The sequence below is a fragment of the Mya arenaria genome, chromosome 15 (genome assembly GCF_026914265.1).
Source record: "Mya arenaria isolate MELC-2E11 chromosome 15, ASM2691426v1".
In the NCBI taxonomy this organism is placed as follows: Eukaryota; Metazoa; Mollusca; class Bivalvia; order Myida; family Myidae; genus Mya; species Mya arenaria.
In genome coordinates this window covers 43,724,379-43,748,091 of record NC_069136.1, presented here as the reverse complement: position 1 = coordinate 43,748,091, position 23,713 = coordinate 43,724,379, and the positions used below count along the sequence as shown (strand labels likewise).

At 36.7% G+C, this 23,713-nt stretch overlaps 1 protein-coding gene across 1 annotated transcript in view; it reads right to left on the bottom strand.

Annotated features, from left to right (window-relative positions):
- Nucleotides 1-23,593, bottom strand: part of LOC128220473 (DNA polymerase alpha catalytic subunit-like) — a 38,184-nt gene extending 14,591 nt beyond the window's left edge. The window contains exons 1-26 of the mRNA XM_052928879.1: nucleotides 23,524-23,593; nucleotides 22,122-22,234; nucleotides 21,740-21,836; nucleotides 21,152-21,229; nucleotides 20,437-20,555; nucleotides 19,894-20,030; nucleotides 19,538-19,607; nucleotides 19,055-19,166; nucleotides 17,627-17,774; nucleotides 16,553-16,722; nucleotides 15,804-15,916; nucleotides 14,508-14,624; nucleotides 13,672-13,746; nucleotides 12,754-12,827; nucleotides 9,991-10,055; nucleotides 8,555-8,592; nucleotides 8,215-8,337; nucleotides 7,675-7,759; nucleotides 6,344-6,405; nucleotides 4,583-4,678; nucleotides 3,851-3,967; nucleotides 3,385-3,572; nucleotides 2,807-2,936; nucleotides 1,914-2,033; nucleotides 594-693; nucleotides 253-371 (exon numbers count right to left, since the gene is read on the bottom strand). Of these exons, the coding sequence (XP_052784839.1) occupies nucleotides 253-371; nucleotides 594-693; nucleotides 1,914-2,033; nucleotides 2,807-2,936; nucleotides 3,385-3,572; nucleotides 3,851-3,967; nucleotides 4,583-4,678; nucleotides 6,344-6,405; nucleotides 7,675-7,759; nucleotides 8,215-8,337; nucleotides 8,555-8,592; nucleotides 9,991-10,055; nucleotides 12,754-12,827; nucleotides 13,672-13,746; nucleotides 14,508-14,624; nucleotides 15,804-15,916; nucleotides 16,553-16,722; nucleotides 17,627-17,774; nucleotides 19,055-19,166; nucleotides 19,538-19,607; nucleotides 19,894-20,030; nucleotides 20,437-20,555; nucleotides 21,152-21,229; nucleotides 21,740-21,836; nucleotides 22,122-22,234; nucleotides 23,524-23,584 (2,727 nt within the window). The 5' untranslated portion in view covers nucleotides 23,585-23,593. The remainder of the gene's footprint in view (nucleotides 1-252; nucleotides 372-593; nucleotides 694-1,913; nucleotides 2,034-2,806; nucleotides 2,937-3,384; nucleotides 3,573-3,850; nucleotides 3,968-4,582; nucleotides 4,679-6,343; nucleotides 6,406-7,674; nucleotides 7,760-8,214; nucleotides 8,338-8,554; nucleotides 8,593-9,990; nucleotides 10,056-12,753; nucleotides 12,828-13,671; nucleotides 13,747-14,507; nucleotides 14,625-15,803; nucleotides 15,917-16,552; nucleotides 16,723-17,626; nucleotides 17,775-19,054; nucleotides 19,167-19,537; nucleotides 19,608-19,893; nucleotides 20,031-20,436; nucleotides 20,556-21,151; nucleotides 21,230-21,739; nucleotides 21,837-22,121; nucleotides 22,235-23,523) is intronic.
- Nucleotides 23,594-23,713: the final 120 nt, after the last annotated feature.

The following is a 23,713-nucleotide window of genomic DNA, read 5'->3' as shown; positions in this document are numbered from 1 at the left end:
CCCGGGTAAAATTCCCCCTGTGGGGACGAACTGATGGTAAAATCCGCACTAAGTGCCCCCGCACCCAAGGGACCTAGATAAGGCCCATTCCTCGCTATATTTTGCGCAAAGACAAAACCACCGCATTTACCCGGCACTGCGAGGCCACCTGAAAGGTAAAAACATGGCCCATTTCCCCGGGTATTCCCGGTATACCCCCGGACCTGAGGGGGCCGTGGTTACAACTGACTGGTGCATAATAAGAATACTTACATCCTTGGTTTGTGAAGGTTCGGTTCTGGCTATGGTTGTAAAGCAGATATTGTATTCCTGGATGATGGACGGATACAGGCTGTTAAAGTCCAGCAGCAGGATAAACTTGTCGTAGAAACCTGGACAAATCATACACAGGATATATACATGTACACACATATTATCATGTGATCACAGTCCAAAGGGCAAAAAACATGTTATAGTAACTCTTACCTTTTTGTTCACATATTCCTTCAAGCAAGTCAATCATATTCTTGTTTTTATTATTTAAAGTGATCCTACATCCTATGACAAAGTGACCTCAGCTAAAGATGGACCTGTTTTGTGACTGACCATCTTACCTTTTTTTGGTTCTAACACAAGACCACCGGCATATGCAGGTTTTCGTCGACCCTGGGCAGTCTTGGACTTGCTGGTGTCAACATCGTCATCATCATCAGCCTGGGAAAGGTTCATTGATTGGTAAACACAAAACTGGGATGAGTTACTTAAGCTTTTTACTATCAAGGGCTGCACAACATAGTTTATGAATTTATGAATTGGTACGTAAACATGGAGTGCAACCAATTCTATGTATCAATTGTGATTTATGTTGTTGCTTAGGTCAGGAGTGCTCTCACATAGCACTGTGTGGCAATTTCTGGCTATACAACTCAGTGTAGTAGATTTAATTGACAGATGACAATGCTGTATACACAAAGACTGCAAGTGTTGATAATTTACTATTATTGACAGATATTTAAAAACCATTGATTTTTTCCATCGGAAAACAGCTAGACCTCCACAGGGAGTGCAGAAATACATTTTTAATCAGGATGAAAATTCATATTAGAGAAGAGACAAACTAAAACCATTTAAAACCATTCATAAAACGATTATATATACTTACAACAGCTGTCACAGTATGTGACGAATGCCCCCGAATGTGACATTGACCTACGAACAAGGTCAGTACATGAAAAGTTGATCTTGCCTTTACGTGTCAAATACATATGGCAAGTTATTTTAAATTGCCTCTGAACATAAAAAAATACCACCCATACTTGACAACCTACACTGTTATGTCCTTATATTCAGAATTCCCTTGTGAATAAACACTTAGTGTATCTTTCACCTTAGAGGTAGGGACATGGGTCTTGCACATGACACGTCGTCTTCGTATGTGGAACACATGTAGCAAGTGATTTTAAAATCTGTCCATACAAGGGAAAGTAACAGCCCTGACACGACAACCTATACTCTATGTCCTTATATGCACCACTTCATTGTGAATAAACACTAAGTGTGACCTTGACCTTTGAGGTAGGGACACGGGTCTTGCACATGACACGTCGTCTTGGTATGTGGTACACATGTGGCAAGTTATTTTAAAATCTGTCCATACAAGAGAAAGTTACAGCCCTGACACGACAACCTATACTCTATGTCCTTATATGCAGCACTCCATTGTGAATAAACACTAAGTGTGACCTTGACCTTTGAGGTAGGGACACGAGTCTTGCACGCCACACGTCGTCTTGGTAAGTGGAACACATGTGGCAAGTTATTTTAAAATCTGTCCATACATGGGAAAGTTACAGAGTCGGACGGACGGACGGACGGTGCGATTTTAATATGCCCACCTTCGGGGGCATAAAAATGTACAAAATGTGAAAGATCACCATGGGAGCAGATATTTTCTTCTTGTACTCCTTGTCGGGCACAATGAAATCTTTCTCTGAGAAGGCGTGAAGCAGCAGGAACTCATTCCTCTCCGCTCTCCCTCCCATCAATGTGCGACTCTGAATAAATAAATGGAATAGTTTTATTTTCAACAGGGAAAATTTGACCGCTATGTATACTTTTTTAGGACTGCCTTAACTCTAAAATAGTTCAACTTTGCCCACATTGCTGCATGCTTGAGGGAAGAGTTATATTGCAAATGTCAAACAAAGTTGAACCTATCTACCCCACTGTTACACAACACACATCTGTTACATTTGAATATAAACACTAAATGCTATTGCACTTCTTTAAAAAAACACCTGTTCTTTCAGCTGCATTTATATTCTGATGAACACAACATATTCATAGTATCTCCAAAAGTAGAAAAAACAGCGTTTGAGATTGGTCAGATGTAATGTTGATACAAAGTGACTTCAAGGAGATTGCAGCTGCTCAAACAGCTGACTTTTATTATTGTCTTGGAAGAGTAATTTATAGCCTTGTAGTTGGAATATCACAGAGACACTTCGCAAATAATGAGTGTTAATATAAACATTGAATATTTCAGAATTGCTGTTCATCTGTGTATTTTGTATTTTTGTATCTGTAAACATTTGGTCAGTGCGTGGATAGTTGTTAAGTACTTTAGACTTAACTACCCGAGCACTGATTGATGGAAACATACATCAATGAACCACAATACTTAAATATTTAATCTTAAATGGAGTTTCAGTTTAAAGACTTTTAGCATAATCTTTTTTACATCCCAGAGGTGCTTTCCTGATTTTCCGACCATGCTGACAAAACACTTGAATGGCTTTAATGAAAATGACGCTAACTTGAAACATACCATGACATTGCCACAGATGGTTGTTATCTGAAGGGCAAGGGGGATGACATTCAGCTCATACATCATGTTGAGAATATGTGAGGAATCCATCAATGTTAGCTCTATCAGTTGCAGCAGATGCTGGGAGGAACTGCAATAGTAAAGAGGTGCACATTTAGTGGTGAAAGGATGCTATATATTTCTATTTTTATGTCTCAATTTAAATTGAATCACTTTGATTGATGTTTTTAGTTCAACCTCATATTTGAAGATTACACTGGAATTTACACATGTATAGAAATGTATAACAATTTTGGTCTATACCACAAGCCTAACGTGCGATAGAGTATCAAGTCTTTACCTGGTATGTTGAAAACTGAACTCCAACAGGATTTTTCATGCATAGCCAATTGTCTAAATTAAAACAAGTCTGCAAGTCCTGCACTGGTAAAATGTCTTCTGGGCTTGCTCTAATTCTGAATTCTATATAGCAGGGCTTATTCAAAAATTTGATGCCAAGCAATAGTATGAGAATTTGGGCTTCTTCATCCAAAAGTGTAACTTCAATGACTATTAATCGAACCAAACATGGCACTTACTTGTACATGTTCCTGATCTGGTCAAAGTCCAGCTCCACTCGTTTCTGCTTCAGTATCTGTAGGGCGAGCTCGGTGAGGTCGAAACTCTTCAGTCTCACCAACTCCTTCGCCGAGATCTTCAAGTCACACACGATACGCCCGCATGTCGCCGACTTCTCTGAGTGGGAGGCACCGCGGCCAGGGTGACTCTTGAATAATCATTTACCATTCAATAGCATGTTCTTATTTTAGGGTATTATAATGACAATGAATACAAGAATAACCTGCAATAAGACTGTGTAAGGAATAAGGCAATGACTCAAATAGTTATCTTTTTTTACCAATAACAAATTACAATAAAAAAATTCAATTCATTAAAACATATTTGACTTCGCCTCTATTTTTTCAAATAGAATATGAGCAATGCTTAGCTTAATATCATCTCAGTACTATCAACTATAACATTAATATGTAATTAAATACTTACAGCTAGTTTGGGCATGACAGTTCTCTTTAGGCGACCAATCTTGGACCAGTGAGGAATCTTGTTGGAGTTGATTCGGTGCAGCAAAATGTCAAGATCATAGCCGTAGATGTCATGGCCCTATAGGTTTAAATTAATCTTTTTAGAAAAGTTGATAATCGATCAGGCATTACAAAGGGAGGTTTTGAAACGTCTTGCATGAAAAAGTCTCAGGAATTAAAAAAAAGTCTACTTTAAATTATTAAAATCCATCAACCTGTTCAGCGATATTGTCCGGACACCATATTTATGGCAAATTTTAAAGTTGAGAAGGACAATCACTGTCAAAAATTGGAAGCAAAATCAAACTGAACCTTTATTTTTATGGTGTTTAATATGTAAACAGTTATTTAAATCTGTTGACCCTTTCACTGTTATGATTCTGACAAAAAAGCTTACTCTTATACCCTCCCAAACTTTGTTTGAGGGGGAAAAAAAGTTTCCAATTTATATCAATGATGAAGTTAAAGCAAGTGCCCTTAAAGCTAGTTCTATCTTTATTCTACAAAACAATCACTAGGCAGTAGGTTAGCCCTAAAGTACTTATTCACATAAATGTATTTAGAATTTTCCTGTAAATATATCATAATATGTATGTACAAGCACAATACTGGCTGCTTTAAGAGTAAAAAGGCTCTGATTGAACACCGAAGATATACTTGAATTGAACAATGATATATAAAAGTTTAGGCATACCACAATAATGTCCGGGTCAATCTTGTGTATCTTGGCCAGTAAGAACCCCAGCAGAGCTCGCTCCGTGGGCAAAACTTCAACCTTCATACGCTTGCTCTAAAATCAAAGGCAATAAATATGTTCTTACTGTAGCACTACCAGAGTTATTGAAATTAAACAAAGCGGGCGTGAGGGACAACTTGTTATATTCCAATCTTGAGGGCTGGCTGTATTACTGTTCTGCTCCATATTGTCCAGTTTACCATGCAATAAGCATGCGTATATTGAAATACCGTTGTATTTTATTTGCTCACTTTTTTTGCACAGACAGACGCCCACTTTGTACCATTCTGATATGAAAATGAATTCATAAACGAAAACAAAGAAAACACTCTCAGTATGGTTCAAGTTAATTTTGTATTTTCAATCTTTGGGATTGCTAAATCACAATGGTTCACAGTTTGGATTGGTAATCAATCCCAAATTCTTCACCAGTAGGTGTACATAAATATTACTGGAGTGATTTTTTTTGGTGCATTTACTGCCTTCTAAGGGCTGTTTCCCCTTGTGAAAAACTGGATTTTTCCAAATTTGATAAATGCAGATTATGTTAATGAATAAAAAAGCTATGAATTTCTTGAAATATTAATATCTTTACAAGACTTACTCTTTAATGGCATAATGTATGCATAAACAAGAGATGTTAGTGAAACATTTATGCCCCCTTGGGAGCCAAATTGTTAGTAGGATTTGGACACTTAAATAAAATATGGACAATCAGAAAACCTTTTTTCAGCTTACAGTCACACTGACCTTGACCTTTGACCCAGTGACCTCAAAATCAATAGGGTTCATCTGCTGGTCATGACCAATAAGCCTACCTAGTATGAGGTCCCTGGGTCAAAGCGTTCTCAAGTTATTGATCGGAAACCGTTTTTCATGTTAAGGTCACACTGACCTTGACCTTTGACCCACTGACCTCAAAATCAATAGGGTTCATCTGCTGGTCATGACCAATACACCTACCAAGTATGAGGTTCCTGGGTCAAAGCGTTCTCAAGTTATTGATCGGAAACCGTTTTTCATGTAAAGGTCACACTGACCTTGACCTTTGACCCACTGACCTCAAAATCAATAGGGTTCATCTGCTGGTGATGACCAATACACATACCAAGTATGAGGTCCCTCGGTCAAAGCGTTCTCAAGTTATTGATCGGAAACCGTTTTTCATGTAAAGGTCACACTGACCTTGACCTTTGACCCACTGACCTCAAAATCAATAGGGTTCATCTGCTGGTCATGACCAATACACCTACCAAGTATGAGGTTCCTGGGTCAAAGCGTTCTCAAGTTATTGATCGGAAACCGTTTTTCATGTAAAGGTCACACTGACCTTGACCTTTGACCCACTGACCTCAAAATCAATAGGGTTCATCTGCTGGTGATGACCAATACACATACCAAGTATGAGGTCCCTCGGTCAAAGCGTTCTCAAGTTATTGATCGGAAACCATTTGGTATTCCGACCGACCGACAGACAGACAGACAGACAGACCGACCGACATGTGCAAAACAATATACCCCACTTTTTTCAAAAGGGGGCATAAAAAGTTAAAACATGTATATTTTCCTTTATAGTAGCTATTTTGGCCTGATTTTGTATTTTTCCCAAAGTCGACTTTTTTCCCAAGTTGCAAGGCACAGGCGGTAAAAATTATTAAAAAAAATATCACTGACATGCACTCCAAAATGAGCTTGTGAACACACTGATTCAGGGCCTACCTCCTTCTGTACTTTATCATTGAAGTCCCAGGGAAAGATGCAATCATTCGGCTTACTGATCACTGGAAATGAAATACAGATTGGAATAAATATTTCTCAGAATATGGAATACATGTCTGACACTAGATCATTCAGATATAGACTAGTAGTGGGTCAGACTGCATACTTGGACATCGTCCGAACAAACGCCCACCCGCCCATTTGCTGAGGGTGAAACTATAATAAGTCCCATTTTTAAAAAGAGCATATAAAAGCATGAATTGTTTAAAAAGTAACATGGACATACCTCTTACATTATTTAAGTTGGAGCTTTACAACTTGTCACAAAAGAGCTCATTGTTACTGTGAAAAAGTTCATGAAGTTTGAAGTTGATATCTTCAATAATTTTAAAACAAAAATATAAAAAAAAATTTTTTTACAGGAATCACACAAGGGCTATTCTATTTAAACATATAACCACCGGTGGGAAAGGTATTTTTAAAATATACCACCACCCAACAAAAGCAAATTCTTTCAGGGTCCAGATTAGCAAAAAAAGACAACCACCCATATACCATTTAAATAATTGCCTTTCACCCCCATAGGTTATATGTTTTACTGGCATAGCTCAAAGAAATATTCCTGTGAAAATATGGTTTCTGAAGAGAAGATTTTTTGACATATAGTGGAAACTAGCCCTGGCATCCATGTTTTTTATGAATCACAATGGGTTGAAGGAATTTCATATATGGTCACCCTAGGAACGTTTCTGTGAAATTCTTTTTAAATCTGGTCAATGAGTTTACATACAGAAATAAAGTGTATTAACATGGGGTGAAGGAATTTGCCCACCTTAGAAACATTTCTGTAAAAATATTTTTACTTTGTAAATCAGCCAAGAGGATTAGGAGATGATTTTCAAAGTTCTCCATATATTCATATAGTGAAAAGTTACTTGCTCCCTTGCATTCATGTTTTCATCCGAATCACCATAGGGTGAAGGAATTTGATACAGGGTCACCTAAGAAACATTCCAAAGTTTTCTACATGGAAACACTTATATTGAAGAAATCTGGAAGAGGACCACCCAAGGAACATTCCTGTAAAGTTGGTTGAGATTGTCCCAGTCCTTTAGGAGAAGTTGTTTGAAGGAAAATGTTGACAACGAATGGACGACACAACAATCACCCTAAAAAAATAGCTAACGCTGTCAGAGCACTTTGTGCTCAGGTGAGCATAATATCATTTCAATTCAACTTTGCCTGTAGAAACTTTGTAACTGCCATATTTATGCTTGAAAAGAAACACTCTTCAAAGCGAAATAGTCGTTGGAGGAGGTATATATACACACCACAGAAATGCTGATCAAAGGTCTGTTCTGGAGTTGGTTTGTCCATATGGAAGTCAGAGTTGATCAAGCAAGCAGCTCCAATAATCTGTAAACATTTACAAAACAGTTATTCTCACAATTATGTCATGTATAATAATGAAACTGCACACACTGTTGTCCATAATTATTCTCATATTTAAGATGCTTGTTGTTGGAATAGCAGCTGAAAATCTTTAAAAAAACAGCACCATAGGCAGATGTTGACACAACTCGTCGCCCTTTCCTCAGTCCATCAAGAGATATAAACAGAAAAGTTTTAGAGCCAGAATTATGAGCCTTGCAATATACTAGTTACCTATATGTAATATATTTCAATAGTCACGTTTAAGGGTGTGTTCTTTTCGTCGTAGAAAGATTTTAAGAGTTTACAGGACAACAACTGCAAGAATATGACACTGCCTTAATGTTTTTCTCCCTCCCCCCCCTCTAATGAGTTACAAATACTGACATATGAAAACCACTTAAGATTTACATACTTTTAGGATATATTTTCATACAGACCTCATTCTGGTGTGTCTTGGAGTTTGGGAGTGTTCGAAAGTTGAGCGTCATAGCAACCAGAGGGGGTGGGGCAAGATTCTGCTCTGAACACACAGTAACACAGTCCGGCCCATTAACTGACACCTGTGAGGGAAAGGAGGGCATATTTTTAAAACGGTAATAATTAGAAAAATTCTCGGTTTGCTATTACACAGAATATTGGAGCATCTTCAGCAAATACGATACTGTTTACTTTTAGAACACAATTTCTGCAAGTTATTCTTGAATAATATGACATTATGACATCATTTATGTTTCTCTTAAATACAGTTACAAGTTTTTCAGAGTTATAAATACAAACCTCAAGTTTGCACCAGCTTATTGGAGGATTTGTTATTTCTGAAACATACAATTTTGCCAGAGTTACCGATGTACATGTCAGTGAAGCAACAAAATTAACTTACTAAATAAATGTATATGTATGTATTATTGTTTAAGTCACTTAAAGAAGAGCAGCAAATATTCATATATGTATGGCATATTTTTATAAATGATCTAGCCTATTAAGTAAGATCAGTTTTAATAAGAAGAATACATTTTAAGTACTTAAAAAGTATATTATTCATGTAATGATAAATGTAAGATTTATTCTACATTGCAATGATACATTTGAAAGCTGGTTTTTAGAAATTAACATGTGTACATTTATTAAGTCCTCTATGTAAATATGATTTACAACCATATAGTAGTAGTAGTTTTATTCGTGCATTATGTCAATAACAGTACATTTTACATCAATAAAAGATATATCACATATTGTATTTGCATGATATTTAGAGTCCTAATAAGTTATATCACAGAAAGTTTAACATGAAATACATAATATTTAAATCATTCCTTTTTTTATACCCATACTAATCATAGATGAAGCTCAGAGTAAGGGATCAAAAGCTGTACCATTTGTTTCAAAGTCTGATACTTTTAGTTTAACACAGTGTGCGAATTTACTGATTGCCTGATCGCCAATGGCGATGAAAACGGGGACCTTGCTATGAAAACATAAGATCTTATAGCCGGACTGGCTAGCGCAATATGACCTTTGTAAATATATAGACATCATTTCAATCATTTTACCGATATATTCTATGTAAGTATGCTTATTTAACCATAAGGTGCATCGATGTTTCTGATATGAAACGCATTTGGTTAAGTAAAAACGCGGTTCTGCACATATTACAGTTGGTAAAAATGCAGCTCTTCAAGGAATTGCTTTTATTTGATCATCTATAGGTGTTCATTCTTTAACGAAATATTTATTTCTTATCACTTAACACTAGTTTTCAACGATAATATTTATCCTTACTATCCTTTAAAGGGAAGTGCCTGCAACAGAGCATTTACAAGGATACCGAAGTAATCATGTTTCAAACCTGCTGGTGCACCCACTCATGACATTGACAGAACAGTGTTTTGTGTGATTACTAGTGTCACATGATAAGTGAATAGAATCTACCAGTACTTCAGGAAATAAAGTCGTTTGAAGTTGTTATCATTAGTGGTAATAAAAGTGGTCTTAAGATGTTAATTTCTGTGAATTTTCATGTTGAAATTGTTTGGCCCTCAGATTTTGACATAGGGCATTGGCTAGGATTCTGAAAATTTAAATTTGCACACTTTTAACCACTGCCATCACGACCGATATCAAATACAGGTGTATATCCTCTTTAAGTTGTATAGCTACCTGAAATGCAGGCATAATTCATTGTCAATGTTATTGTCATTATTAATGTAACTCACGAGGGCACTTGATATCTATCCAGCCTGGTCCCTTCATCCTCCTGTCTATCAACAGTCTCTCCAGGCTGAAACATGAATGACCATAAGTGATCAACATTTATCATGAGCCCAAGACCACAAGCCCAGTCTAGCAAGTCTTATTCAAAATAAAGATTTTACTGATTTGTTGCAGTTTTTTTAACATCAAACGGTTAAGTAGGGATTCATGTCATGCAGTCAAGTAGGGATTCATGTCATACAGTCCAGTAGGGATTCATGTCATACAGTCCAGTAGGCATTCATGTCATACAGTCCAGTAGGGATTCATGTCATACAGTCCAGTAGGGATTCATGTCATACAGTCCAGTAGGGATTCATGTCATACAGTCCAGTAGGCATTCATGTCATACCGTCAAGTAGGCATTCATGTCATACCGTCAAGTAGGGATTCATCTCATACACTCCAGTAGGGATTCATGTCATACCGTCAAGTAGGGATTCATGTCATACAGTCCAGTAGGGATTCATGTCATACCGTCAAGTAGGGATTCATGTCATACCGTCAAGTAGGGATTCATGTCATACAGTCCAGTAGGCATTCATGTCATACCGTCAAGTAGGGATTCATGTCATACCGTCAAGTAGGGATTCATGTCATACCGTCAAGTAGGCATTCATGTCATACAGTCCAGTAGGATTCATGTCATACAGTCCAGTAGGGATTCATGTCATACCGTCAAGTAGGGATTCATGTCATACCGTCAAGTAGGGATTCATGTCATACAGTCCAGTAGGCATTCATGTCATACCGTCAAGTAGGCATTCATGTCATACCGTCAAGTAGGGATTCATGTCATACCGTCAAGTAGGCATTCATGTCATACAGTCCAGTAGGGATTCATGTCATACAGTCCAGTAGGCATTAATATCATACCGTCAAGTAGGCATTCATGTCATACCGTCAAGTAGGGATTCATGTCATACAGTCCAGTAGGCATTCATGTCATACCGTCAAGTAGGCATTCATGTCATACCGTCAAGTAGGGATTCATGTCATACAGTCCAGTAGGGATTCATGTCATACCGTCAAGTAGGGATTCATGTCATACCGTCAAGTAGGGATTCATGTCATACAGTCCAGTAGGGATTCATGTCATACACTCCAGTAGGGATTCATGTCATACCGTCAAGTAGGGATTCATGTCATACAGTCCAGTAGGCATTCATGTCATACCGTCAAGTAGGCATTCATGTCATACCGTCAAGTAGGGATTCATGTCATACAGTCAAGTAGGGATTCATGTCATACAGTCCAGTAGGCATTCATGTCATACCGTCAAGTAGGCATTAATGTCATACCGTCAAGTAGGGATTCATGTCATACCGTCAAGTAGGGATTCATGTCATACCGTCAAGTAGGGATTCATGTCATAGAGTCAAGAAGGGATTCATGTCATACAGTCCAGTAGGCATTCATGTCATACTGTCAAGTAGGCATTCATGTCATACAGTCCAGTAGGCATTCATGTCATACCGTCAAGTAGGCATTCATGTCATACTGTCAAGTAGGCATTCATGTCATACAGTCCAGTAGGCATTCATGTCATACTGTCAAGTAGGCATTCATGTCATACAGTCCAGTAGGCATTCATGTCATACCGTCAAGTAGGCATTCATGTCATACTGTCAAGTAGGCATTCATGTCATACAGTCCAGTAGGCATTCATGTCATGCAGTCAAGTAGGCATTCATGTCATACCGTCAAGTAGGGATTCATGTCATACAGTCAAGTAGGGATTCATGTCATACTGTCAAGTAGGCATTCATGTCATACAGTCCAGTAGGCATTCATCTCATACAGTCCAGTAGGCATTCATGTCATACCATCAAGTAGGCATTCATGTCATACCGTCAAGTAGGGATTCATCTCATACAGTCCAGTAGGCATTCATGTCATACCGTCAAGTAGGGATTCATGTCATACCGTCAAGTAGGGATTCATGTCATACAGTCAAGTAGGGATTCATGTCATACTGTCAAGTAGGCATTCATGTCATACAGTCCAGTAGGCATTCATCTCATACAGTCCAGTAGGCATTCATGTCATACAGTCCAGTAGGCATTCATGTCATACCGTCAAGTAGGGATTCATGTCATACAGTCAAGTAGGGATTCATGTCATACCGTCAAGTAGGGATTCATGTCATACAGTCCAGTAGGCATTCATGTCATGCAGTCCAGTAGGGATTCATGTCATACAGTCAAGTAGGCATTAATGTCATATACTCCAGTAGGGATTCATGTCATACAGTCCAGTAGGGATTCATGTCATACAGTCCAGTAGGCATTAATGTCATACAGTCCAGTAGGGATTCATGTCATATACTCCAGTAGGGATTCATGTCATACAGTCAAGTAGGGATTCATGTCATACCGTCAAGTAGGGATTCATGTCATACAGTCCAGTAGGCATTTATGTCATGCAGTCCAGTAGGGATTCATGTCATACAGTCAAGTAGGGATTCATGTCATACAGTCAAGTAGGGATTCATGTCATACAGTCCAGTAGGCATTCATGTCATACCGTCAAGTAGGGATTCATGCCATAGAGTCAAGAAGGGATTCATGTCATACAGTCAAGTAGGCATTCATGTCAGTGGAAAGTTTTCGAAAAGGGGGCACGTAAAAGGAACTTATATAGACACTGACATTTATAAACATGTTCATGAAAATACATAAACAGATTATCTTAAAACAAATTTCGATGTAAATCCAAGCCCTCACCTTGAAGTGTTTGTTCCAAACACACGACTGAATGTTTCTCCCTTCAAATCAGAGGGCAGCGTGGGTCCATCAGCCTACAATGTGTTCTATTATTTAAGACTTCCAATCCTTACAGTCTTCAGCACTGATCAACAACAAAGATTACATGATTGTTAACTAAGTATCAGATGTAAGGACATCAGGAATCTCATTGCAGTTGTTTTTTCCACAGTAAATATTTCTTTTCCTTTATGTAAGATATCTGACCTGCAAAAGTTCTGATACCCCAATTAACCACTTTGTTTAATTTTGATGTCTGGAGTACGACCGAAGCTAATTTTGGCATCATTTTAAAGAGTATTCAGCTTCTTGTTTTCTGGTCAATTTGGGGATGAATAATACCCCATTCCCAAGCATATACTTTTCCCCAAAGAAAGAAAATAAAACTCCCAATTTCCCAGATTTTTCATTTTGACAATGGCGTTTTTGTTTGGTTAGAGAGAAATAATAAGTGCTTTAGAAAGAAAATGAATGAAACTGTGCATTAAAACTTGTATTTGAACTAGTGACCAGCGTTGACCAATAATCATAAATTTTCATAATATTTCAAGACAACATACAAACAAGTATTCTGACCAAGTTTCATGACAATTGGATAAAAACTATTGAATTGTTGAACTGGAATAAAAACTTTTACACAAAATAATACGACCTATTCTGCATTTTTATGCTTAAAAAATCTGGTTTGATATCCTAATGTTTACATCTTCCTTTTTGCACATTAAAAGCTTTCAAACAATATAATATGTGGTCACAAGCCAGCCACAATTCACATATTTTTGTAATGGACACCTAAGGCATTAAAACAGACACAGCATTACATTTACCTGCCTAATCTTTAAGGGGGGGGGGGGGTAACACATAGATTATTCCACTTACATCATATCGTATTTCAAGGTAATCGCTCTCAGCAGGTACATCAACAATCTCAAATGCATAGTTCTTGCTGATTTTCTGAAATACACATCATCATCATTGGTCAACTAACATTATTTAACCAAAGCAATTAGTACCAAACAAAAAACAAATGTATTATTCATACAATAAGAATCAGCTGCTGGCAAAAATAAGTGAATTTAAAATAATAGCTGGTCAGCAACTTTACAATTCAAGACAGTCCAATTGAAAAATATTGAGAACCCTGTAATTTTACATTTACATTCTATTTAAGTTCCAAAATTTGACCCAGACCATTTTATACAACTTAATATTTTTTGGTTTATTCGAAGTATAATTACTTATCCAATAATGACTTTCAACCAATCAAATCATTCATAAATGCAAACTAGCCTAAAAATAACCTTGACAACAAACAAGTACATTTTTCTTCTAAGGCCTAAAAAAAAAAATTGGGGTTACATCCTTAAAAAAAATAGGTAGGGTAGGTAGGCTTTTTATTTTTTTTTATTTATTTTTTTTATTAGGTTTTATATAAGAATATAATTTTCATCATTGGAGAATGGTGTTAAAGCTATTTTCTGTACAAGCATTTAAGGTTTAAACTTAATATTAAAAAGCAATTAGAAAAAAAAAGAAATATTTTTTTTTTTTTTTTTAGTTTTTCATTTTTTTTTCAAACTGACTATAAAAACGGTAGGGTCGGCGGCGCCTATTCCGTAGGTAGGGTCGGGTAACCCGAACCAAATGTATTTTTTTTTTAGGCCTAAGCATAAACCATTATATACATTCAGAAGCTATCCAGACTAGAAACTTACCCTTGTTTTGAACTTGCCTATCTTGTATTTCTCAACAACCTTCTCACTGAACTCCGAATACACCTCCATTAAAGTAACCTCAAATCCAGTGTCTGTGTTTGTCTTCAGGCACATTTTCTGGGAAAGAAAATAAGAATTAATTTAGTTCAAAGCATGGAAATACTGGCATTTTGGCAGAATTTATTATCACTTAAAAGGTACTCATTTATGTTTTTTGACCAACAAATTAGTTTTACAGGTAATGCATCTGAAAACACTAATTTTATCATTATTTTAGTCTAAAAATTTATATCCAAATGGTAGAAAAAATACAAATATAGTATAAAAAAGTAGTTTGACTTAAGTGGGGTGCAAACCCACGCCGGTAAAGTCAAGGAAAAATAACAAACCAAGGCCGTCACCACTTGACTACCAGGACCCATACAATCGTGATGGATACTTTGACCTTTGAACAATACATTGATAACATCATGTGATAATGTCAATCAACCAATCAGGCAACAACAAAGCAGTTATTAATTCACCATTAGCATTATTAACGCTATTATATAAATGAATATCATGGTCTTCAAAGAAGATATTAATATTTGATCAAATACCAACATTTGCTGAAATGTTCCATCTTTTGGTATCTTAGTTTTAGCACTCATATTGATTTGCCACACATTACTACGTCATACACAAAAAGGTACATTTTACAAAAACATGAGCCAGACAAAATATATACATACAATCTACAAATTGACATCTACAATATTGAAGACACACTAACAAGGTGAAGACTTCATAAGTTCATAGAAACAATATTCATTTCGTTTTGTCCGGTTAGCGCAGTGGTAAGCGCCCTCGCTTCTTCAATTTCCGGCCTGGGCGCATGTGAGTTTGGTTAGTGGTCACCAAGCCGGACAAGTGGGTTTTCTCTGGGTACTCAGGTTTCCCCCACAACATTAGACCACACACTCGCGCAACATCGTGCCAACGAGTGACTTAGTATAAGCTGTAGTAGCTTCCTTCACAATCGTTGTCAAATATATAATGGTTAACTAAAAGCTAACAAAAAAATATTGATCAGATGAAACAATGAATAATTTTGTATTCAAATCTAAATAAAACAAAATCTGACCATGAATATTGATGATATTGACTGTACAAAAACGGGAGGGACCGGCGGACATGATGACTGAGTGATTCTAATATATAGCCCTACCATTACTATTTGAAAAGGAGGGGAATAATCATTCTTTAATAACAGGTTTAAACATAACATGTTTACAGTAACATGCATAGGTAACTTACTGTTGGCCTTGGAAGCATAAAGAGTTGCCTCTCGATATTACGGACAGTCACACAACAGCTTACGTGGACTTGGGCGGTCTCAACCCACACTTTACCAAACAGGTACACTACACCTGTGAAAACATGAAGATTGGATATACATGTCCATACATGGTACAATATGCCTCCGAAAAAACACTCCCGGGAAATAAAATAAATTTAAAACTTTAACAAACATATTTTTTCCAAACTGTTAAAATGAAAATGTTATCTGGTTTAACAAGTATTAATTTCAGATAATTAGACATAAATCATGAGCACTGAAATTGATCAATAATGGAAATAATAATATATAGTGGGTCTAAATATGATGAGCAATGCAAACAATAATATAAATTCTACAGAAATGAGAAATTGCACCAAAAGGTTTCTCGGGATCTCTCTTCTGTGTTATTTAAGACTGTCAAAGAGACATTCTTTATTTTTGCCCCCTGCACATGTAAACATTTGTATTACAAACTGTACTTAAAAGAATGAATTTTTGTGTGTAATTTTACTCGCACTACTAGGGCAGGGCCATTCGGCATTATGTTATGGAGCATAGTGCACGGACAGTGTAACCCTGGTAAGAGCTACCCTGGTTCTGTACACGATTAGTATTAAGTTCAGTGGTGCGGCTGGGGAATCAAACCTGCCACCCCTGAACTAACAGTCAAGTGTGTTAGCACTAGACCAAGGATCCGCAATGTATAAAGAAGTAAAATACCTACCTGGATGTTTGTATTGGTCTTCAAATGCATCCAACCAATAGAATCTAAGCACCTGGTCACCTGACTCGTTGGTGACCAATGGGATTTGAGATGTGTCAACCTGCACATCTATTGAAGGTTCTGATTGGCCGCCCGAACTCGCCCATCCAGTGCTGATTGTTTCAAAGTTCCTATGAATGTAAAATTTATACAAATATTCTATAAACTCAGATCAGCAGATTTGGTATACAGCAGAAAAAAACAATGCCTAATCCTCTTGCCTTTTACAGGCTTTCCAGAAATCAGATATTTTCACCCATTCCAAAAGTGACCACAATTTATTTCAACAATGTCTCAAACAGGAGCTAAAATTTACACATGTCACATTCAATGTTCAGTAAATCATCTCTTCATTCAACAATAGCTTTATGATATCTTATTAACACTGACACAATGGTCATAACAAAAAAGCACCTCACAGAGACTTCTTGCAGGCCTTTTTCTTGGTAGTTTGGGAAAATCTCTGAACCTATCCTTTAGGAAAATGTTTCGATAAAAACTAAGACTTGGGAATGGCAATTACAGGGGTAAAGGGTCAGAGTTGGGAATCTGGCATGATTTTTCAAGATATCATCATTGAGAATGTGTCAGAATATATATATGCCCAATGGGATGGTTGCCTAGAAAAGGGTTTGACTTGTCCTTGAGGGCCATATACAGGGATGCCATCACAAATATGTAAAAAAAAGTGGAAACAAGTACTTAATAGTAGTATCCCAATCACACTTTATACAAAAAGTATATATTTGTATAGATCAGACAAAATGCAACAATTTTAATTTTTAAGTTGTGTGACCAAAAAAGAGGAAAATTGGCATCCCTGCATATAGGATTGGAGTTAAAAATGTATGGCTCAATTTGAATTTTTAAATGCTTCAGCAGAGGTATCCCGAGAATATCTGTTTGATATTATGCAAGTTAACAATTCATACATACCTTTTCTCATATTTTTTATTGTGTACATGATTTCAAAATGATTGCCCCAACAGAAGACTGCGCCCCTTTTCTCATAGACCAACAACACCCTATACTCACATTGCTTTCTCGTTCTTGACCTTGATGGCGGTAAGGGGTTCAACCTTGACCTCTTTTTTTATCTCTTGCCTCTCTGCCTTCACGACAGGCTTCACATCCTCCACCTCGTCATCAAAGTCAATGTCACCAAGCTCCATGTCTGTCTCCTCTGAAATAAAATTGAACTATGACAAGATTTTAATATGGATTACAATGTTATAGCAATCTGGAATTCAGTCGTAACAAGTTTTTTCTATGAAGTTGAACATGCATGCTAAATTCAAATCAAATTTTCTACAAAAAACAAATTCCTCAGTATTGTTGTGGGCTTGATTTGGCCCTAAGTATTTAACAGTACCGGGAGAGACTATAGGCTGACAACAATGATTCATATGTGACAAACGATTTTAACTGTTACAATATTTATTCACTGGAATAGTATTTACACCGACATGAAAATAAATGATGATCAAATCGTTGTATGTGAAATATTAAAATTGTTCAAATTGTTTACGACTTGGGCAGATAGATTTCGCTTGTTAATAAAATACTAAAACAGTCAGACATCAACCACCTTAAATTTATAAAACTTCAGCAAAATCTTGCAAATTAAAAAATGCTGTAAAACAGAGTTTTCTCTTTAATATTTAATGAATGATCGTCAATAATTATTTACTTTTTATATTATCACTACTTTGAAAAATGCCAATATGTGATACGCAGGCTTCCATTACAAAAGAAAACTTGGATCTCCTGAGCAAAAATCTACACTTGTTAAATATGCCTGCTGCTGACTATCCCATCGACTTGCGATCCACTCATGGATCGACACCAAAAAAGTGCATTGACTATATAGCTGATTGATCTAAAACGAGAACCACTGAAAATATGATGATCAGAATAGATATGCTGGAGTTTTCAGGGCTTAAGCAAAACAATATCTTAATGCAAGGTAAAACATAAAAACCTCTGGAGTTTAAACTTTATTGCAACCTTGGTCAAAAGGATGTTTCATAAAAAACAATGAAGGACTGAAACGATGTAAATTCTATGAAACAGATAACATTACAAGAAATTCTTCATGTTTAAAGGTCAGGACCTGATAAAAGTAATATCAGTTTGTTATGCTATATCGTTAAGTAGCTTGCAAGTTGTAAATAGGAATATACGTTGAATTAGGGGAAAACAGTAAATGAAATTCCGAGTGGGGTAATTCAACATAGTAAACTTGTGCCTATAAAATATGAGATTAAATTTAGTTTCCCCATCGCAGACAACATCAGGAGTAACGTAACGACCAGGAGTATAACTTCTTAAAACACAATCAACTATTACAGTCACTTTATAGTCAAAACACCAGGGCACATAACTTACCAACATCTGCAACAGAACTTCTACATTAAAATGATATTTGAAAGTTACGTTTTCACTTTTAAAGAAACTACCCACGTTTCACATTTGCCAGCATGTTTTCCTTTTCATCTTGACTGTCAAACTCCTCAATCATTGGGCTGCATTCCTCCTCGATAGGCTCAGTTTTGATCACAGGCTTCGGTAAACCCTGAGGGGAAGAACAGCAGCAATGGGAGAAATATTGGTACTCTGGCAGTGATCAAAATAAGCACAAGTCTTAAAGCCCATATCAAATTTGTTCATATCATCATGCTCGTTGTCTCATGATAATATGATCAGATAGCATTTAGGATTGTTAAGAAGTCTTAATTTGGATGACTGATCTGATAGCAAACATTTAGCTTCCTTCAACCACTGCCATCAGCTCAGTCTATAGCACTGTGCCTTGGAAAGTGGTTGAAAATATTATTATTAATATTAATATGTTTTAGGAGTAACATAACTCTACTATGACTGCCTAATAAATAGCTGTAAACATAGTCATCATGTTTACAAGAGATTGTGAAGCTGACCACTTACCTTTGTGGGTGCAGTCCTCATGGTTGGAGGCAGGGAGGGCCTGCCAGTGCTAAATGGCATGTGGGGGGCCCTGAATGCAATAACAACAATGAAATACATAGGTGAACAATGAGTGTTGATTGAAATGAAACAAATGTTGCAATCTTAGTTTGATGATAAAAACTACAAAAGTATTTTTGTTCTCTTTTTTTTTTCATCTTTGTGGCGATATCACCCAGTAACAGACTGAGACAATGCTACACCGTTAAACCAGGGGCTGGGAACATGGTAACCATGGGTGGGTCTGCATTGTCGCTCACTTATCCACTTAACGACTTAAGCTAAATACACAGACTTCTGACATAATTTCTACTCACCTTGCTGGGGCCGGGGTGGGGCGTTTCTTAGTAAGTTTCACTGGGGGTGGAGGAGCAAGATCCCCCTGGGAGGGGCCACTGTGTAGCTCACTCATGATGTCACCTAGTAGCTCATCTCCCCTCACACTAGCGTCTCTCTGTTAAACATAGAAGGACGATAACAGATAATGATTTAATAAAACAACACATTTGCTACAGATAATTCCATTTAACCAAACAAACCGCCTCAGGAAGGCACTTAAAAATTGGACAATCCCCTGTTTAAGATTAAAAGATTAAAAAACTTACAGGAATCTCCAACTATAGAATTTATTCATTTTGCCTTGTTCTGGTTCTAGCTAGCTTCCAGCAACTAATATCTCAACAAATTTTATTCACGACATGAATTTATAAGGTTTTTCAGGGAAACGGTTAATCACTTCTCACCATGGCATCTTGGGTTTGGTTCCCAGTTTGCAGGAGAGAGTGATGCCTTTAATTTTTCAAAGACTTGTTTCATAATTGATGAAACATAATTTAAACAGAATTATAAAACCTATCTACCTCCGGTTTCCGCTTCCCCGTAGCAGCCTGTGCTGCAAACATGGACTTGATATTGGCTTTCGGCTTTGTCCCAGGTCGCACAATGTTTGGATTCCTTTTCTTCTTATCATCTTTCTTTTCTAAAATATCGAAAATATATAATGCAAACTGAATTTTGTAAATCAAAATTGAAGAATCCAGTGCTTATTAGGGATTGAAAATTGAACTAAACAACAATCAATGATCACAAATAATCAAGTGGTTATTTCGATCAATCATTGACTTAATAAGAAATTGAAGATATGCACTAATAAATAGATTCCTCGATTTTGATTTACAAAATTCAGTTTGCTTATAATATATTTTTCCTTACTAATATTCATGAATAGCAGAAAATGACTGTGTCAATGAGAAAGATCACCTTGGCTACAAATCTATCGAGAGAGCAATAATGGGTTAATACTTCACTTTGGCAATAAAACATCATGTACATTAAAGCTGCACTCCCACAGATTGAACGTTTTGACATCTTTCTATTTTTTGTCATGGAATGAACTGATTTTTGCGAAAATGCATGGAAACCAGTTATATAAGACTGCTGACAAATAATTAGATAACTAAAAAAGTTGTACAAACAGTAAATATATATATCTGTGAGAGTGCAGATTTAAAGTAAAATCTATCATACGACATGACTGAAGCCATAGTCATTTTTTGTCGTTGCTTTATCACTTACTGTCGGGCTTGGCAAACTGGTCATCATCTAGATCCTCATCAAAAATCTCTCGCCCATCTTCAACGTATCCACTACCATCTGAAGTGCAAACCAGGGCATGAATGGAATCTCGTAAGCAATAATTTACAGCATTTCCTGATTGCACAAAATTATTCAGCTAAGAACAACAGTGTTAACTACTACCGGGCTTGGCTCATTGCGTTGCATGCCATCCAATGGACCGTTAAGGATTTCCTAAAACATTGAATAAAGCAACTGTAACAGTATTTCATTTTTTGAAAGCAATATTAACAAGAGCCGTCAAAAACATGTGACATATTTTCCCAAAAACTGAAATTCCAAATTTTGACAAATTGAAAACATTTTTCCCAATCACAAAAGCCCTGACCTGTTCCCATAGTGGTGGGAAAAAAACAACATCAATGACTTACAACTTCATTGCTCTTTTATTGGTCGTCTGAGAAATCACCTCTCTATCTGCATCACAAGATATGTCATCCATATTCCTGATGTACCTTCCAGAACTCATTCATAACATTATAAGGTACCACTACCTTGCCAAACTGGAGAGGAAAAAGGTGTGCCTACCATCATCGACAATCCAGTCCTCTTCCTGGCGTTTTCTGACAATATCCGAGTACTCGTCCTCATCCACCTCCTCGTAAATGCCTGCTTCTTCCTCTTTCTGTTACAATAAGATATGTCCAATTACATGTAAATCAAATTCTAAGAGGAACAGTTCCAACTTTTTTTGCAGGTTAAGATTTATAAGAATTTTTTTTTCAATGAATATTTAGTCAATTTTTCATCATTCAAGTCAGTGACATCCCTTTTCCAAAATTACCACCAATACTGTGTATATATTATGCATGAATATATCATAACAAATCTAACAAGGAACAGTTAAATGAAAATATACTCATTAAAATTAACATGAAATGAGACAAAATCTTTAATGATGGTAACTCACTTCATATTTGTTCTTGCCTCCTTTCTGCTTCACCTCACGCAGTCGTGCCAGGGCGGCTAGCTTGCCTCCCTTGTCTTTCTTCTCGCGCCGCGATCGGCCAGCCGCCAGTGACACTACAAATGAATGGAAAGATGGTTTAGAAGGTGCTAATTGGGTTATGAAAACATGTTACAGATAGCGAGTTTTTTTTAAATTCCACATTATATTTAATTCCTATCTACTCCATTATTGTTTAAGCATCATTTAATTTTTCGTCGGTTCTGTTTCCGATGATTGGAGAAAGACTGCTAATTAGTGTTGGGAATTGGTTCAATCGATAATCGGTCTCAACTCAAGTAACATTTTGACATTACCTAAATAGAAGTTTTATTCTTCTACATTAACTCATAATCCTTAACTATGTGTATACATGTTATGTGTATAATGTTTGAAGTTATATAGTGTTGGTGTTGCTTTCGGCCATACATGTATATATTGCTAACGATAACAACTGAACACTTCCGAACTCAAAGGAGAAACTTGTTGGTTATTAACTGAACGCAAATAATGAGAAGAAGACTCACCGGTTGAAACAATGATCGATTATGACCAATAACAATCGATAATCACCTTAAAATATGAACTCCGATGAATCAATTCTCAATTATAATTGATCATCGGAACTGCTAATGTTACTGATTGGACATGACCAATTTTATGTAATTTCTATAATTATAGGGCAATTACTCTTGAGTGACTCAAGAGTTATCAAACTTGTCGAAGATATGATGCTCATACACATTAGAGTAATCCTGGGAATGAAGTGTGTGGGGCTTGAACCAATGACCGCCAGAACACTAGTATGATCTCTAACCAACTGAGTTAACCAGGTGGGTGACTCTTGCCCACATACACAACTCTCATCCTCCCATTAACCTTTTAAGGCCAATACAGGCACTCTTTCCTTTCACTTCTGACACCAATCGAGCAAAAGGACGCCTGGTGTGGTTATCAAACCCATGAACACTAGCATGGCACTCTAATCAACTGAGCTATATGGACCGCTGTACCCACACACTACAACATTCTGTTCAAATTCTGTGATGAATGAACAAAGCCAAAGGTTTTTTAAATATTAAACATACAGGACCGATTTTAAATATATTATATAATTAAAGGGCGATAACTCTCGAGTAACTCGAACAATATGGTTGGTTATCGAACTTGTGTCATACACATTATGATGATTGGGCAAATGCTTCTAAAGTATAATTGATCGGAAAACATACTGGTCGCCGCTCGCCGCCGCCCATAGAACGTGACGTATTAGTTTTACCTGCGCCGCATGGGCATATAAAAATTTAAACAATTAACGACACTAAAAAAATTAACAATAACGAGAAAAAAACGCAATCGACATTACCAAAGGTGTCTGATGTTGAATTGTCATCGCTATCGTTAGCCGGATCGTTTATCGGCGCCATATTTCTCAAATTTAGCGGGAAAAACAAGGGAGGCTACTCTTAGAATTCAGAAGGGTCTATTATTTCGAAGGTTGGGTTTATTAGACAAAGATAAGGGTAAACAGCTTTTGAATTATGCTTGTGGAAATC